Genomic DNA, 19035 nt, shown 5'->3' on the forward strand with positions numbered 1-19035 from the left:
CCAAGTGCAAACTGGAATGAGAATCTGGCCATAATACATAGAAAATGAACTGTGTTGGCACGCCGGACTAAAAATGCAGAAAAATGAAGTCCGTCTATAATCACTAAATAAAATCGTTTTTCAAACACACAAAATCACAAACTGAAAGGGTTTACAAAAAAAAAAAATTAAAATAAAATCAGAATATTAAAAAGGGGTCTCAAATTGTGTCTTGAGCAGCTCAGATATCTCCTCCCTATATTGTTTCTGGGGGCGGCTCTCCTCCATGAGTGACAGTTCTGGTGACTAGCAGATCTGTAGTATTAGTAGCACTATAAGGCTCAGCACAAGTTCTTCTGTAATACATTCAGCGATTTGTTCTGAAGTCTTCACTGTTATCAGATCATTTACATAAGGAAACAAAAGGGCACAAGGCTCAGAAAAGTAAAAGGAGAACTGCTCTGGGAGAAGCCAATGGTGGGGGGCTGGGGGATTTTGGGGGCTAGAGAGGAGACTGGTATATTAGGAGTTAACTTCTCTCCCTGAATATAGCTACTGTGCACTCTTGGCAAGGTACAAGTGAGAGTGCCATGGAAATCAGCTGTACGCTATGAAAGATGAAAGCTTCCCTAGTAAAGAAATAACAGCAGATAGAAAAATTGCAATCTTGTTTGTTTTTGTGGTGTCTAACTAATTAAAGCAATTTAATAACTTGAGAATACCCCTTTAAGCAACCTATATTTTGCGAATTCAACATTTGCAAAGTGATTTATAGTATGGATGAAAACTTATTTGTATGCACCTATGACTGTTCAATCCAATTAAAGTAACTAAAAAGGTACAATTTGAATTTGGACGTAATATGGTTTGTTTCCCAGTAATTTACATACAGTGTTGAAGTAAAACAGGAGATTGGCGTTTCTTTCCTGCCACTTCTGGACTCTTGCAGGCTGCACAATCAGTGGATTTTGCTTCAGATTAGCCATTATAATCATCCTTGGCAATGCAATGGTTAAGGACCAAAGCTTCAGAATACAACAAGTGCCAAAAAGTCTGCTACATGTGAACGTGTTCATTAACCTGTCCTATTAAATTAGGACTAAGAATGAACATACGGCAGATACTGCAGTGATGGTGAAGAACGTAGTGAAAGCAGACGATAATGAGGAGATGTGACACCTGTAACTTGTCGATGATTTCCTTCTTGGTAATCTGGACCAGATGATGATCCTCCACTGCAAAGGCTGGAAATGAAATGACAGACAGGACGCCAGCATCGATCTCCTTGGAGGTGGAGGCTCGTGGAAGCATCGACTGTAGAATGGACTAATAGGAAGGAAAGGAAGATTCCGTCACCGGCCATCAATAAACTATCAGGACAGGGAGTAACAGCACTGTAAGTACCTGACAATGCTGGATTTCATCTGACAACACATGGACCACTGACTGAGGACCACCTTTAGCACCAAACAAATTCAGTTCATCCAGTGCCTCGAGAGCAGCCTGGAAGAAAGAACACAAAAAGGAAAGAATGTGGCATTGAAGAACTAAAAGAAGAGAAGACGATAAGAGAAGACTCTCACCTTGGCCATTCCCACAGAGCTGGCATTTAGCTCAGCAATGCCTTGGTTCGTTTTATCACCACGCTCCCACATCCCGAAATCCTAGAGAAGGACATGCTCCATGACACAGGATTGTACGCATCCCACCCACTAGTGTTAACAGTGCGCTCCCAACTTACAGCGGTCTTATATGCGGCTTCTATGTAAAACACCAGATTTTGGATAAAGGTCACTTCATCCAAAGTGTAGATGATATGAAGACCTGCAAGGAGGAGTGATAAGGCAATAATGAGAAGCCACAGGGGCAGGAACATTCTTACCTGGGAAGACGAATATACAATATTATACAACAGAGACCTCCAGTGGGTATATACCTGAGTGGGGAGGCCACAGCCGAGATACTGGTGGCAATGATTACTGGCACATAACTACATCTGTGCAACTCACAAGCAAAACCAAAAACCATGCTTTACATACAGTTGCTTCTCACAAAATTAGATCATCAAAAAGTTAATTTCTTTCATTTCTTCAATACAAAAAGTGACAATTATATAGAGTCATGACAGACAGTGATCTATTTCAGGTGTTTATTTCTGTTAATGATGATTATGGCTTACAGCCAATGAAAACCCCAAAGTCATTATCTCAGTAAATTAGAATAATTAACAAACAACACCTTCAATGGCCTCCTAAGCATTTAAAAAGGTCCCTTAGTCTGTTTCAGTAGTCTCCACAGTCATAGGCAAGACTACCGACTTGACAGATGTCCAGAAGGCAGTCATTGACACACTCCACAAGGAGGGTAAACCAAAGAAGGTCATTGCTAAAGAAACTGGCTGTTCAAAGAGCACTGTATCCAAGCATATTAATGGAAAGTTGAGTGGAAGAAAAAAGTGTGGTAGAGAAAAGTGCACAAGCAACCGGGATAACCGTAGCCTTTGAAGGATTGTTAAGAAAAGTCCATTCAAAAATTTGGGGAAGATTCACCAGGCGTGGATTGCTGCTGGAGTCATTGCTTCAAGAGCCACCACACACAGACGTATCCAGGACATGGGATACAAGTGTCACATTCCTTGTGTCAAGCCACTCATGACCAATAGACAATGTCAGAAGAGTCTTACCTGGACCAAGGTGAAAAAGATCTGGACTGTTGCTCAGTGGGTCAAGGCTTTGTTTTCAGATTAAAGTAAATTTTGCATTTCATTTGGAAATCAAGGTCCCAGAGTCTGGAGGAAGAGTGGAGAGGCCACAATCCAAGCTGCTTGAGGTGTAGTGTGAAGTTTCCACAATCAGTGATTGTTTGGGGAGCCATGTCATCTGCTGGTGTAGATCCACTGTGTTTTATCAAGACCAAAATCACAGCCGTCTCCAAGTAAATTTTAGAGCACTTCATGCTTCCCTCTGCCGACAAGCTTTTTGGAGATGGAAATTTCATTCTCCAGCAGGACTTGGCACCTGTCCACACTGCCAAAAGTACCAATACCTGGTTTACAAACAGTATCACTGTGCTTGATTGGACAGCAAACTCACCTGTACTTAACCCCATAGAGAATCTATGCGGTATTATAAAAAGGAAGATGAGAGACACCAGACCCCACAATGCAGACGAGCTGAAGGCTCCTATCAAAGCAACCTGGGCTTCCATAACACCTCAGCAGTACCACAGGCTGATCGCCTCCATGCCACGCCGCACTGATACAGTAATTGATGCAAAGGGAGCCCCGACCAAGTATTGAGTGCATTTACTGAACATACATTTCAGTAGGCCAACATTTTGGATTTTAAAATCATTTATCAAGCTGGTGTTATAAAGTATTTTGATTTACTGAGATAATGACTTTTGGGTTTTCATTGGCTGTAAGCCATAATCATCAACATTAACAGAAATAAACACATGAAATAGATCACTCTGTTTGTAATTAGTGATGAGCGAATTTGTTCGGAAAGCGATCACCAAACAAATTCAGCACGAATAAGGGTTCATTTGAATTCGTGATCGGAAACACAAGCAAAACTTAAAAAAAAAAAAAAAAAAAAAAAAAAAAAAAGGAAGAAATCAGTAACATTCTGTAAAAGTGCGGGAAAAAAATCTGCGTTGCCACAACAGTATTTTCAGCACTTTAGCAATGATAATGGTGGCGTATCATGAGCGTCTGGCACGTGTTTGATGAGGGGGGGGGGTTGCAGAGCTCAGAGGTGCGGCATTCTTGTAAACAGTCATTTTTTCCCTAACTTTGTGTGCGCACATTGTGGTTAGCCAATCAGGGCGCAGGAAACACCCACAATGTCCTGACACAATGGCTGCTGAAATCACATGTCCCTCTCCGTATAAATAGCGGACATCTTGTTTTAGCTCCATTTTGACACTAACAGCGTAGAGCGGCTGCTCCTCATGCTGGCACTGTTAGCAGCAAGATTTTGGGTAGTTAGCTAGACAGATGTATATCAGTCAGATAGTATAGCTAGCTTAGTATAGCGAGCATGTACTCGAGTGGATGGCAATTGCAGCTTCAAGTGGCTGCTTCTCCTCTTCTTCCACCTCAATATCACACCCAGGACAGTCCACAGATGTGGCACCCAAATTCCCCCCCCCCCCCCCCCATCTCTCCAACCGTTCAACTGGATGAGTCATCAAGATGAACAAGTCATGGATTTCCAAGGACTTTTGCACCCAAATGACAGACTGTACAGACTGGGTGATATTGCATTTTTTTAGTGTGATGTGGCTGCTGCTGCTGTTAACATTAATTTCTGGAAAATCATGGTTGGTCTACATATGCTGGGTTAGCTGAATTGGGTGTAGTGGAAGACCTGTCGGTCCGTTATACTAATCTATTTTGTGGTGAAATTGATGCCACTTTTGTGGTGTCTGCCAGTAATTGTTGGAAATGTGAACATTCCTGGTTGGGTGTCCATCTGATTGATTGGGTGTAGTGGAATACCTACCGGTCCCTATTATACTATTTCTACTCTCGTGAAATTGATGCCCCTTCTGTAGTGTAAGGCCCTCATTTGTTTGAATGTGAACACTCCTGATTGGGTGTCCATCTGCTGGATTCGGTGTAGTGGAAGACCTATTGGTCCCTATTACACTTTCTACTGTTGTGAAATTGATGACACTTTGGTAGTGTCTGCCTATAAAATGGTCATGTGTTAATATACACTTACATTGTGCATACACATTTGCTTACTTTTCTCAGTTCAGATTTGTTTTTTATTCATTTCATTGTGCATTCAGTGCATATATGGGTGTGACCGCCCTCTTTCTGAGCTGGGAAAGCCATCCAGTCTGGCCTAAGCTGTTACTAGTGGTTCAGCCGCTCGACCCTTATTCACATTCACGCCACTTGGAAAGTGAAAAGGTTTTAAATACTAGAGTAGGGACTGTCCCACAAGGGTTGCCGTGACGTGGCGGGATGGCTTGTACATTATTTTGATCAAAATTATGTTTACTAAATACCCTTATTATTATTATAATTACCCTTATGCATTATTTGCAGTATATATTTTTTACTTTTAGTTCAGGATATTTGTGTTTTTTGCTTTCTGTTTTCTCTGGTTAATGGTCATGTGTTAATATGCACTTACATTGTGCATACACATTTGCTTACTTTTCTCAGTTCAGATTTGTTTTTTATGCCTATAAAATGTGAACGCTCCTGGTTGGGTCTCCTTCATGTGTATTGCCTGTAGCAGTAGACCTCCAAGACCACCATTAATATGATACCATATATAATATACCAGACATCATCTGTGCCAGGAACAGCAGATATAGCGATGGGTCACTAATATGATACCATACATAATATATAACAAACCAGACGTTGTCATTTGTGCCAGGAACAGCAGATAAAGTGATGAGGCATTAATATGATACCATATATAATATATAATATACCATACGTCGTCATCTTTGCCAGGAGCAGCAGATATAGTGATGGGACATTAATATACCATATATAATATACCAGATGTCATCATCTGTGCCAAGAGCAGCAGATATAGTGATGGGACATTAATATGATATATAATACACCAGACGTCGTCATCTGTGCCAGTAACAGCAGATATAGTGATGGGTCATAAATATGATACCATATATAATATATGCCATATATACTTGAGTATAAGTCGACCCGAGTATAAGCAGAGTCACCTAATTTTGCCACAGAAAACTGGGAAAATGTATTGACTCGAGGATAAGCTGAATATGCATAGTCCCCCCCCCCCCCCCCATCCCTATCCTTGTATGCATGGCACCTCATCCCTATCCTGGTATGCATGGCTCCATATCCCCGTCCTTGTATGCATGGCTCCTCATCCTTGTCCTGGTATGCATGACTCCTCTTCCCTACCCTTTATGCATTGCCCCCCCCCATGAGAAAAGCATAAAAAAAAACCCAAACTCCTACTTACCTTCCCTGCGAGCCCTCGCAGCATCATGTTCCAGCTTCCAGCAGCCCCTGCGGCCGAGCGATCACGTGTCCCGGTTCATTAAGGTAATGAATATTCACCTCTCGGGTCACCGGGGACACATGATCACTCGGCCACAGGAGCTGCTGGAAGCCAGAACAGGATGCTGCGAGGGTGCGTAGGGAAGGTAAGTAGGTTTTTTCTTTTTCTTTTGTAACAGCTGCTGGAACTGTGCACGCTATAAGTGAAATGAATATTCATTGCCAGTGCAGTGAATATTCATTTCTCTTTAGCAGCAGGTACAGCTGCAGGCTCCTGCCTCCTGTGACCTGCTGCTCCCCCGCTGGCTTCTGGTACAATGACTTGTGTATAAGCAGAGGGGAGCGTTTTCAGCACAAAAAAAATATGTGCTGAAAAACTCGGCTTATACACAAGTGTATACGGTAATATACCAGACGTCGTCATCTGTGCTAGGAACAGCATATATAGTGATGGGTCATTAATATGATACCAAATATAAAATATAATATACCAGACGTCGTCATCTGTGCCAGGAACAGCAGATATAGTGATGTGGCGTCCAGCTGCAAGTGACCCCACTGGTCATCTCCCACAACAGTGGCACACGTGCTTGTGTTATACTTGGCATGTAGGCAATCCTTTGTGCTCTGGCTGTATTTAAATTCTTCCACTTTTGACACCTAAATGGAAAAAAAAAAAAAAAATACCGATAGTTTTAATTAGTTCAATGCAAAATAAAGTCAGTTTTTGCATTGTTAAGTTTGCTGTATGATGAAAGTACATGAACTCTTCTGCAGTGCTCGGCAGCGACTGCTACACAATGTGCAGAGTTGTGCAGAGTTGTGCAGTGCAGCTCTGCTGCATGTGATTACATCCAGTCTTTGGAGCATGTAACAGTTGGGTGGGAATGTTGGGTGTCGGACCTCCACTTATCTGGTAACCTAATTGATTCCCATCATAATCTCCACTACAGTGACACTTCGTGTTTTGTCGGAGTGTAACGTCACACGCCTGAAACTAATATAAATATTATATACCGTATTTTTCGGACTGTAAGACGCACTTTTTTCCTTTAAAAATGTGGAGGAAAATGGGGGATGCGTCTTATAGTCCGGAAGTACCTGCTCTGGCTGTTAATGAGGGAGGTGGGGTATTGGCAGCAGCGGGTCACAGAAGGCAGGAGCCAGCTGCTGCGGCTAACCCCTGTGCCCGCTACTAAAGAGAAATGAATATTCACCGCTCTCCACACCATTGGTAGTGGAGAGTAGTGAATATTCATTTCTCAATAGTGGACACACGGTTAGCCGCAGCCGCCTGCTTCCTGCAGCTGTCGGGCGTTCACATGTGCCCGCTACTTAAGGGAATGAATATTCACTGTTCTCCACTCCCTTAGGCCTGTTTCACACTTTCGTTTTTTTTTACGTCAGTTAAAATCTGCCAATGTTTTGAAAAAAACGGATCCGCCAAAAAAGGGGCGGATCCGTTTTTTCCCATAGACTTACATTAGTGGCGGATCTTGACTGAGGGTCGTCCGTCCCACCCGTTTTTTGACGGATCCACCAAGATTTTAGCATCTCCCGGGCGGATGAGACGGACCTTGCAACATTTTTTTTTCTTTGACGGTCGGCTATTTTGAAGTGCGCATGCCCGGATGCTTTATTCCGGGAAGAATTTTAACCATGAAATGCCATTCCGGGAGCGGCGAAAATCTCTCTCTCTACCGTGATCACTTTAAATTTCCAGCACATTTCATCTTCGCCGGATCCGACCACATTAGCGGCCGCTGACATCCGTATGTCACATACCAGTGGTGGAGCCGCTACTTTTCATTTTTGGCGGATGTAAGCTGTCCGCCAACAACTGAAGTATGAAACAGGCCTTAGGTGTGGAGAACAGTGAATATTCATTGATCTTTAATAGCGGGCACAGTACCAGCAGCTGGGTGATCACGTGTGCCCTCTATTAATAAAGAGAATGAATATTCACTGCTCTCCACTTAGTAGCGGGCACACATGAACGCTCAGGAACTGTCCGAAGTCGGAGGCTGCAGCTAACAATGTGCCCGCCATTAAAAATAAGTGAATATTCACTGCCCTAAACGCCCATAGTCCCAACATGGGGAGCAGTGAGTATTCTGGCAGCTGTCCTCTGCTTGTCGGCAGTGCATGCTGTCATTGCCATGCGCTGATTACAAGCAGAAACCATCTGCTGGCATCAGAACAGGACACTGCGAGTGCGCACAGGGAAGATAAGTATATTGGTTTATGTTTCTTAAATGTTTTTCTGATGGGGGCCATGAATACCAGGATGGGGATGAGGGGGCCATGCATGCCAGGATGGGGATGAGGGGGAAGTCATTCATACCAGGATGGGGGATGAGAGGGTGCCATGCATACCAGGATGGGGGATGAGGGCGCCATGCATACCATGATGGGGGATGAGGGCGCCATTCATGCCAGGATGGGGGATGAGGGCGCCATTCATGCCAGGATGGGGATGAGGGGACCATGCATACCAGGATAGGGATGAGGGGACCATGCATACCAGGATAGGGATGACGGGGGGCATTCAAACCAGGATGATATGGGGTCATGAATAGCAGGATGGATATGGGGCCATGAATACCAGTATAAGGCTGAGGAGGCTATGCTTAGCAGGATGAGGATGAGGGGGCCATGCATACTAGGATGTAGAGGAGGGGACTATATATACCTGGATTAGGGAGACATATATACAAGGGCTAGGAGATATTAACTACAGAATTAACCACATTTTTTGCTTAAATTTTTTTTTTATAATTTCCTCCTCTAAAACCTAGGTGCATCTTATGTTTCGGTGCATCTTATAGTCTGAAAAATATGGTAATCTTTATAAAGCGTTGGGAACGTAGTGCTATTTGCATAACACCCACAAGCCAGCCACGCTACACAAGAGTTACTGGAGACTCTGTTGTAAGCCAAGCTCCTCTGCAATCTGATGAAAAATTCTAATTTAATCTTTTGTCCTAAATTAACCCCGTCGTGAAGTAGCTAATTTATACATTAATGACCAGACCACATTTTTGTAATATGACCAGTGTCACTTGCGACATATTGTACTTCATGACAGTGGTAATTTTTTTCGATGTGATTTGAGTATATTAATGAAAATATAAAAAATGTTACAAAAAATTTGAACATTTTGTAATTTTCAAACTTTAAATTTTTATTCCCATAAATCAGATAGCTATACTACAAAAAAAAAATTTTGTTACAAAGTTTTAAGGGTTCAAAGATAATGTATGTAAACTGATGTGGAATTAATGGCGCTATATAAGTGAGTAAAATACATAAATAAGTTGACCAGCAATTTCTCACCACATCATATTTGAATTGACTTTGAGGGGTCTGTATGAAAGAAAATACCAAAAAAAGGACATCATTCTAAAAACTGCACCCCTAAAAGTCCTCACAACCACATTCAAAAAGTTTATTACCCTTTCAGGCGCTTCACAATAATTAATGGAATTTAGAAGGAAAAAAAATTTTTTCTTCACTTTTTTTTTACAAAAATTTTGCTTTAGCCACAATTTTTTTTTTTACACTTTCACAAGGATAACGATAGAAAATGTACCCCAACCTTTGTTGTGCAATTACTCCTGAGTATACAGGTGCCACATGTGTGGGAAAACTACTATTTAGGTGCACGGCAGGGCTCGGAAGGGAAGCAGTACTGTTTGACTTTTTGAAAGCAAAAATGGCAAATGGCTGGAATAGATAGTGGATTCCATGTCACATTTGGAGAGCCCCTGATGTGCCTAAACAGTGGAAAATTCCACAAATGACCACAGTTTGATACCACCACCCCTCAAGGATTTTATACAGGGGTATAGTGAAGATCTTTAACCCAAAGGTACGACAGAATATGATAACATTAAGTCGTCATATTGAATATGTTGTCATAAGTCTTGAGTTCAAGTATCATGGGTGCTTGAGCGACCCCAATACAAACTCGAGTAGTGAACACTTGCGCTCAACACTAGTCATCATAACTAGTAATGAGCAAGTATACTCGTTGCTCGGGTTTTTGCAAGCATGCTCGGGTGACCTCCGAGTATTATGGCGTGCTCGGAGATTTAGTTTCTGTCGACGCAGCTGCATGATTTGTGGCTGATGGACAGGCTGAATACATGTGTAAATAAAATGTATGCGCAAGATGGGACGAGTCCTCCATACGTGTATGTCAAGACCCAAACTCCTACATCTCCATAAAAATACCAGAGATGACAAACGACAACTGCTGCTCTATATTAGCGGATTCTCAGAAAAATTTTCTAAAATGAAGATAAATACACATTTAAACATTAAACAGTTATCTAAATGTTTAGATAAATAGATAAAGTCCAACGTTTCAGCCTATAAAGTGGTCTTTTTCAATGACTTCTGATATGCAGACAGGTAAGAATATAAAATTACACATGACAAGACTTATGAACATGAGAAAACATCACAAGAGTGCTTAGTATACAAACTATATACACTCCCTGACAGAAGTTATGTCGCTTATCCATGTTATGTAAATAAAAGCTTATAACCTGACGTTAAATTCATCCATTGGTTGTATAAAATTATTCTTTTGACAGCTGAAACCCTCCGAAATGTGGTTTCAGTTAATATAAATTGGCATCAATGCAGAAATATTGGTCATTTAATGGACACAGAATGGTCAGATTTTAGCAAGACAAAAGTTTTGTCGGCCACAGAAAGTAATGTGATATTCAAACAAATAATTAACTTAACTTCTGCTCACAAATCCTTCCCAACATCTGCAGTGTAGAGTTCCAACGCGTGGGGACATCACACACCAGTCGGTGAGCCGGAAGCTGCAAACGCTGCTGAAGCACGGCAAAGGCGGCGGAAGCTGTAACTGACTTTCTAAAATGGGCACACAAGCGGTGTACTTTGACAAACCGATCCGGCAGCTCCGGGTAGGTTTTGAGAAACCGCTGAACCACGAGGTTATGCACATGGGCCAGGCATGGTATGTGTGTGAGCTCGCCTCGCCTCAGAGCTGCTACCAGGTTCCGGCCATTGACACACATGACCATGCCTGGCTGTAGGTTCAGCGGTGTCAGCCACAGATCTGCCTGCTCTTTCACAGAGCTGTCCACAACTCTTCAGCATTGTATGGTTTGTCACCTAAGCATATTAGCTTCAGCGCAGCCTGTTGCTGCTTGGCTGAGGCAGTGTTGCAATGCTTCCAGCTTGTGACTGATGTGATCATTTCGGAGATGGTGGCTGAAGAGGAAGATGAGGTCCAGGAGCTGTAGACTGTGGGTGCAACCCTGATTGACCTACGGCCAGCAATCCTCTGCGTTGGGAGTACGTGTTCCATCCCAAGGTCCGAATGGGTCCCGGCTTCCACTATGCTAACCCAATGTGCCGTCAGCGAGATGTACCTCCCTGCCCACAAGCACTTGTCCACGTGTTCGTGGTCAGGTGGACTTTCCCAGTAACTGCATTGTTGCGGGCACAACTAATGTTGTGGGACACGTGCTTGTGTAATGCGGGGACAGCACACCGGGAGAAATACTGGTGGCTGGGGACCAATTACCGAGGGACGAACGCCGCCATTAGGTTGCGAAAAGCTTCCACCTCCACGAGCGTAAAAGGCAACATTTGGAGCGCAAGCAGTCGCGAAATGTGTGAATTTAGTAGTGTGGCCTGTGGGGCGTTGGCTGCGTATTTGTGCTTGCATTCCAAGGACTGGGTTATGGACAACTGAACGCTGCGCTGGGATAAGGACGTGGACGTGCTTGCTGATGGTGCTAGTTGAGTGTGTGCAACGACAGCAGCAGGACAGGAGGCATCTTCGCATGCATCCTCTTTGACTACCAGCATCAACAAGGCCATCGGTATTCAGTTCAGACTCCACACATAAGACCTCAGGAGTGGATATGGATGTCAGACATATGTACGATCCTCCAAAACTTTGAGCCCCCTCTGCTCACAATCAAAGAGGATGCATTACAGGCAGAGCACGATTAGATGGAGCAAGAAACCATAAAGGGTGATTACACACTACACACAGCCCAGCCTCATCTCATCCCAACGTGGATTGGGTGACAATGAGGAGGATGAACAGGAGCTAGTTTCATGCACTATAGACGGTACTACCTGCAAAACTGTCATACCATCTGTTCAGCGTGGATGGCCTGAGGACAGGGAGGAGGAGAAGAGCATGGTCAGTCGTCCTCTTGGTGTGGACACGGAAGTCTTGCCTGTTAGCAGTCTGGCAGGCATGGCTGAGTTTATGTTATGTTGCCTTTCCTGTGACCCTCGAGATCTCAAAATTTTGGGTGACAGTCATTAATAGTTGGTGACATTTCTAGATCCACGCTACAAGAACTTTCTCTTATTCTCAAGGTGGACAGGTCTACTAAAATGGGGCAGTACCAGAAGGGTCTTGTTGCAGAATTATTATAAAAAGTTCCCATCTGACAACGCTGGCGGCAGATGTCACAGTTCGCTGGACAACCAAGGAGTACAGGCGAGAGAGAGAGACAACTCCAATCCAGTAGAGGCAGGGGAACACTGGCAAAAGTTCTGGGAGAGTTTTCTCAGACCCTCCCCATCACACAGGCTCTGAGGGGCGGGGTACTCACAAGGAGTGCAAAGTTTGGAAAGATGCAGAGGGAGGTACCATGCTGACCCTACCAACAACCTCCGTGCCTTATAATTATTGGGTATCCAAGCTGGACACGTGGCATGAACTGGCTCTCTACGCCTAGGAGGTCCTGGCCTGCCGCTAGCGTTTTGTCAGAGGGTTTATAGTGCCGCTAATGGAATTATAACTGATAAGTGCATCCGCCTGTCAGCTGAAATGCTGACAGGATGACTCTTAGGCCAGAGTCACACTTGCGAGTGCAACGTGAAAAACTCGCACGAGTCCCATGCATCAATACCAGATACTGCCGCTGGCACTTGGGAAAATGAACAAGGGATGGATTGGGCCAGACTTCTCAACACCATCGAATGACAGCAGCGTAACAAACTCAAATCCAATGTATTTTTTGGGAGGTCTCTTCCCATGCACCTTTTCACACCCACACATCGGTACACGCTTCCTGATTTTGGCTATTTGCTGTTGTCTTCCTCATCCTCCACCACCATATCACCAGGGTGACCGTGGTCTGTGATGCAACACCCACATAATTTTTCAAAGGGTGTTTATGCCAGTAAAAAAAATTTGGTATACAGTATGTTCATGTATACCCCCCCAGGGGTAAATGTTTGTCAGCCCATATACTTCGTGCATGGGCATTACAAGTATGAGATCCGCTCCTTTATAATTGGAACATTTTTTTATGAGACTCTCCTCCACGTCTCTTCCAAGGGGCATTGGAGTGCCTCCAAAAATTTGGCAGCCCTTGCATTCACTGCATAGGCAAACAATATGGGAGCCCTACTTCCTAATAATAGGAACATGGTTTTCAGGAGGCCCTCCTGTACGTCTCTTCAAAGGAGTATTTTGGTGTGTCCAAATTTTGGGCAGCTCTACCACTCACTGCATACACAACAACAGTATAGGAGACCTCCTGTTTAATAATGGCAACAACAAAGCATAGCCGGCTGCTGGCTCGCTAAGAATAGTAAAGGCCGCCTGATGGCCCTATAAAAATAGGCTTTGTGACTTTCAGAGTCCCTCCTTCATAAATGAAACAGGATGTGTCTGATGATGTGTCACACACCACATGGCCAAATAAGGTTGTAAAATGTTAACCCCTTAATGACAGCCAATACGTCTCTTTACTGACCCAAGATATAAGAGAATATCATCCCCACACAAGTGACAATTCAGCAGCTGTCAACTGTACACTATAGCTGACAACTTGCTGTATTACAAACGATCAGTGTTTTCACCGTCCATATCTGTTTAACCCCTTAGTTGCTGCTGTCAAAAGTGACTACATCAAATAAATGGTTACAGTAATAGATTGTGGGGGCTTCCGCTTTAATCTAATTGACACACCGAGATCATGATTGTGTGGTCCTGATGTTTGCCATAGCATTTCATGTCTAAATAGGGGCCTTAGAGTCTCACGGCTACAGCGGTCAGTTCAGAAGTCAGCGACATTTAGGTGGTAAACACTTTTTCATTCCTTCTATACCAATTTGCATTAATTCCTGAAAATCACCTGAAGGGTTAATAAACTATCAGACAGAAGTTTTCAATGTGTCAGGGGATGCTGTTTTTAAAATGGTATGACGTTTGGGGTTTTCCAATATATAGCACCCCCAAAGTCACTTCAAACCTGGATAGGTCCCTCAAAAAAATAAATTTTGTAAATTTCCTTGAAAGAATGAAAAATTACTACTACATTTTTAAACCTCCTAAAAGGCTAATAAAAAACTAGGGTTTTAAAAATGGTGCTGATGTTAAGCAGACATGTGGGAAATGTTATTAATGTTTTTCTGTGGTAAAACTCTCTGGATTAAAGGGATAAGCATTCAAAGTTTGAAAATTGCAATTTTTTTACATTTTTGCCAAGTTTCTGATATTTTATATAAATAAACACAAAACATATCAACCTAAATTTACCATTATCACAAGTTATAGTGTGCCACGAAAAACAATCTCAAAATCAAGGGGATTTGTTGAAGCGTTCCAGAGTTATCACCACAAAGTGACACTGGTCAGAATTTAAAAAATTGGCCCCGTCACTAAGGGGTTAAGATTACATTGCCAGTGAATGCATTTATCTTGGTTGAGAGCAATGCTAAAGTTCAAAAACGCTACATACTGTATAAACATAGCCCAAGGTGTGGAGGAGCATTTTTGTTTTTGGTTATTTATTTTGCCTTATGACGTCATAACCCAGGAAAGGATGTTCCTTAACATATTTCCCAGGAAAATCCATTTTGATTTCGCTTTTGAATGTTTTATTGTGAGTCTGTAAAAGTGGCGTAGGATCCTGACAATATTTTTCACAGCAGTGACCTGGGAGTCAAATGCTTCCAGGGGTCTACCCCATGCTGTTCCCATGTCATTTGAGCACTGTTCCCATCAATTTCAAGTCCCTCTGCAGACTGCTTGAGTTTCCCCATAGACTTAAAAGCATTTTAGTGCTCACCCATAACTAACAATCAAACTTGTATAACCTACTTAATTTAAGGCAGTAACAAAACATACATTTTGCAAGCTTGTAAAATAAGTAATGGTGTTGTCTGCCGCCATTTGTCAGACTTCCATGGTCTCCTCAACCCATGAGGATGCTGGGAGGCTTTTTGTTACCCACTGGGTCCTTATTGATAAATTTTGGTCACATACGAAGCTTTCATCGCTTTCTATTCCATTTTTAGGGAAGTGCAGCGACCAATCCCAGTAATTCTGGAGTTGACATTTATCTTTCCGGCTTATACAATTCAGGTTTACTCATTTCATAATTTGATATATCTAATTTTTAAGGATCAATAAGACAAATTGGCTTATTTTATTTCTTTATATGAAGATAATACCAAAGAATGTGTTTGCAATCATTTTCAGGAAGAAACTAAGTACTATCTGACAAAATTGCAGGGGTGTCAATACTTTTGGCCACAACTGTACACACACTGCGCCGTACACTTTGCGTTTTTTGACACCACATAGCTCCATTACTGACACAGTTCTTGTGTCAGTCCTGGAGATGTGTAGTCAAAAACACATATGACTTGTATTTTCACCACCAGTCTTTTCAGTCTGCTAATATTGCACAGACTGAATAGAGGATGGTGTTGAGTGCAAGGCATATCTATTGTTCCCTTGCCAGGTATCATAAAAAGTGAATTGAGGATGGTGTGTTTTTACCATCATTTAACTATTTGTGACACAAGGCCAGGGGATTCTAGATATACCTTGTAATTAACCACATCCTCTATTCAGTGTGGTTAATAAACCGAGGAGATGATGGGGAAAATACACGTCATATCTACAATACCCCGGCCTCGTATCATAACTATTTATCACACCTGGCCAGGTGAATACAAATATGAGTTAACCTGCAGCGTCGCTTCAATCTGCATTATCTATTGCATGCAGACTGGAGTGATGCTGCAGTTTAACTCATATGTGTATTCAACTGCCCATGTGTGATAACATTCTGAAGTTAGGATGCATTATTTTGGGCATCCTCACTTCAGCATGACACCAGGCCTGGGTATTGTTGAAGTTGTATAACCTTTATTATCTCTCCAGTCTGTGTTCAAACTCAAGCCACAGTGGTGATCCTACAAATAATATTTATAGTCACATGGTCAGGTGTCATAAAGAATGACAGGTGCTAGTGCATTCCCAAATCACTATTAGTAACATCAGGCCAGGTGACACAAATATTAGTTATATTATCTCCACCGTCGCTGGAAATTGATCACAGACTGTAGAGATGATAAAGGTCATATAGTGTGTGTATATATATATATATATATATATATATATATATTTATTTTGTGAGGTAGCGCCGTCATTCAAGGTTGGGGGACACTCGCTTGGCAGCGAATAAGTCACATCCAGCACGGGTTTCCATAAAGCAGTATAATCCATGCGGTTTATTTCAGCTTCATAAACAGTCACAGCAACAGAAAACAGCATACAGTCAGCATTGCGTCCATTACAGAGTTCAGCTCTGTTATCCTTGCATCACCCAAGATATGCACTGTTCAATGCGCAGGCTTTCTAGCCACCAAGTTCTCTCACCCACGTCAGGGTTGCCTCGTGCTGTTTCACCATGCTGCACATTTATTCCCTCCAGGGAACTAACAGGCACACACCGCCATTACACACAGCGTCCACATGTGCTGTCAGGCAGGAAGCCCTATGTCAGCGGGACCTTCCTCTCTGGACCAATCGTGTCCCTGCATTCACCCACATGTGACCAGCCCTCAGGTACCTTATATGGTCCATAACCACACCCACAGGTGATCACATGGCTATGACCTCACCCAAGGTCCTATTGCAGAAACCACACACAGGCTTCCCTGACAAATTGTAACAGAACGTACTAGTCAGCAGTACCTCTGCTGATCATTATGATCTTTCAGTATCCTACACCTATCAGGGCAATGGAAATGTTTATACGGCTGTCCTGGGACACCCACACAGCGCCCCCTAGCGGACACAGCGGTCACTGCACCACAATATATATAGTCAACTGGTCAGGAGTACTAGTAAATTCATGATGCACAAAACACAGCATCATGAATTCACTGGTACACCTGTTTTCTGGGAGGTACAAATAGCTCTGAAAGTTATCGATCACTCCTTTTATTCATATCTATGGCCTGGAAGTTCACATGCCAAAGACATTGACATTTTTTCCTTTGTAACTTTACCGTTTTTTTAGAGTCCAAACAGGGTATTGTCTGTGATATGCTGGTGCGTAGAAATTCATTGCCCAGGATTCTGATAGCCCTAAATGCCGCAAAACGCTGCCATGCGTAACCCCAAGTGCCCAGATCCTGGAAATCTAATTTTCACGTTTCTAGGATTAAGGTGTCTTAATGAATTTGACTGAGTGTTTTGCTTAGAAAACAAAGAGGGAAAACGCAATCAGCTCTGCTAGTGCTGGCAGGCAATAAAATTCGCATTCCACACTGACTATTTGCTTGAAGTGAGGGGGGTAGAGAGTAAAGAAAAGAGAGAAAAGAAAAGAGAAAGAGAAAGATTGATTTTTGGCTCTATAGAAACCAATTTTAGGGGGGAGTAGTATGCCAACTTTGGTTGTGCCCCAGAACAATGGAATTCATACTTTCCTGACAGCTGATATCTCCCCTTATTAAAACCCTACAAAGGCTACCATCACCCTTTATCAAACCATTACATATACCACCATCACCCATTATCAAAGCCCTATGTAGGCCACCATCTGCCCTTATCAAAGCCCTACATAGGCTGCCATCGCCCTTTATCAAAGCCCCACATAGGGGGGAGATGGCAGTCTATCAGAGCCCTACATAGGCTGCCGTCCCAAAACCCTACATAGGCTGCCATCATCCCGTACCAAAGACCTACATAGGCTGCCATTCCCCCTTATGAAAACATCAAGCCATTGTTTCAAATGGACCATTGATCCTATCGGTAAACATTAGAATGTCCATAATGCTATACAATCGCCTCCGCTGCAGAACAATGGACACAAGGTGTCCTAAAGTCAATATACAATGGACTAGATAAGAGACAGTGTCATCTCGCCTCAAAAACAAATTATTGGAACACAAAGAACAGAAAAAAAGAAAACCTGAAGGTAAAGCAAACACCTTCCCTAGGACAAGAGCTATACATCCGGAGGGAACCAGGGGAGCGAAAATATATACACTATAGACACACTGCACACTCAGAAATAAAGTATGAGTATTTATACATACATTACGAAAGGATTAGTGCAATAATAGTGTGTCCATATAATACAAACCAAATACTAATCCCTTGTGCTCCAACCGGGGCTGTGGAACCGGTAGGACAAACCACCAGCCCCGGCTTCATACCTTTCCCAAATTATTATTAAATCATTTACAGCACATCCTGCATTGTACTACTACACCACCACCACTACTGTACTTCTACTACTACTGTGTTATGAGTCGGCCCATTTTATACTTACTGCATCAAAATAGACACCGACTCAATGACTCCACAGCTCTGGCTCCAACACCAACGAAATACCAACATACAGTGCCCAAATAATACCAACATATACCAATATTCAGTGCCTAAATAATACCAACCAAATAATACCACCGTACAGTGCCCAAATGCCAGCAAAATAAGAGCCACCTTATCATTCCAGTATGCAATTCCTAAATACTGCAATATAGTGCCCAAGTAATTTGGTAGTAGCATATGCTCACCCACCTGACAGTTCAGGGCTCAGCAGATACCAATATAAAAAGCACAGCTAAGGCGTAGCCTCAAGTTATTATAGCAAAAATCAACCTCACAATCAGGCCACAAGGGACTAATAGGGTGAAACCCAAAGCCGCAACAGCTACCGCCCAATGTCCTCTAGAGGGCATACAGCCAAGATCAGTGGTGGCACCGACATTAG

The 19035-nt window shown here is 42.8% G+C and overlaps 1 protein-coding gene across 3 annotated transcripts in view; it reads right to left on the reverse strand.

The window, feature by feature from the left end:
* PHKA1 (phosphorylase kinase regulatory subunit alpha 1) overlaps positions 1–19035 on the reverse strand; it is a 187818-nt gene that overhangs the window by 139582 nt on the left and 29201 nt on the right. For 2 of the 3 annotated variants that reach the window (XM_073558789.1, XM_073558788.1), the window contains 5 exons: positions 6487–6655; positions 1721–1803; positions 1563–1643; positions 1384–1482; positions 1159–1305 (listed from right to left, as the gene is read on the reverse strand). In XM_073558789.1, the coding sequence (XP_073414890.1) occupies positions 1159–1305; positions 1384–1482; positions 1563–1643; positions 1721–1803; positions 6487–6655 (579 nt within the window). Of the gene's footprint in view, positions 1–1158; positions 1306–1383; positions 1483–1562; positions 1644–1720; positions 1804–5577; positions 5614–6486; positions 6656–19035 lie in introns of those variants that run through there. The other variant, XM_073558790.1, reaches the window with a different exon arrangement.

This window comes from Dendrobates tinctorius, unplaced genomic scaffold, assembly GCF_039654945.1.
Source record: "Dendrobates tinctorius isolate UK_male_01 unplaced genomic scaffold, ASM3965494v1 ptg000258l, whole genome shotgun sequence".
Taxonomy (NCBI): domain Eukaryota; kingdom Metazoa; phylum Chordata; class Amphibia; order Anura; family Dendrobatidae; genus Dendrobates; species Dendrobates tinctorius.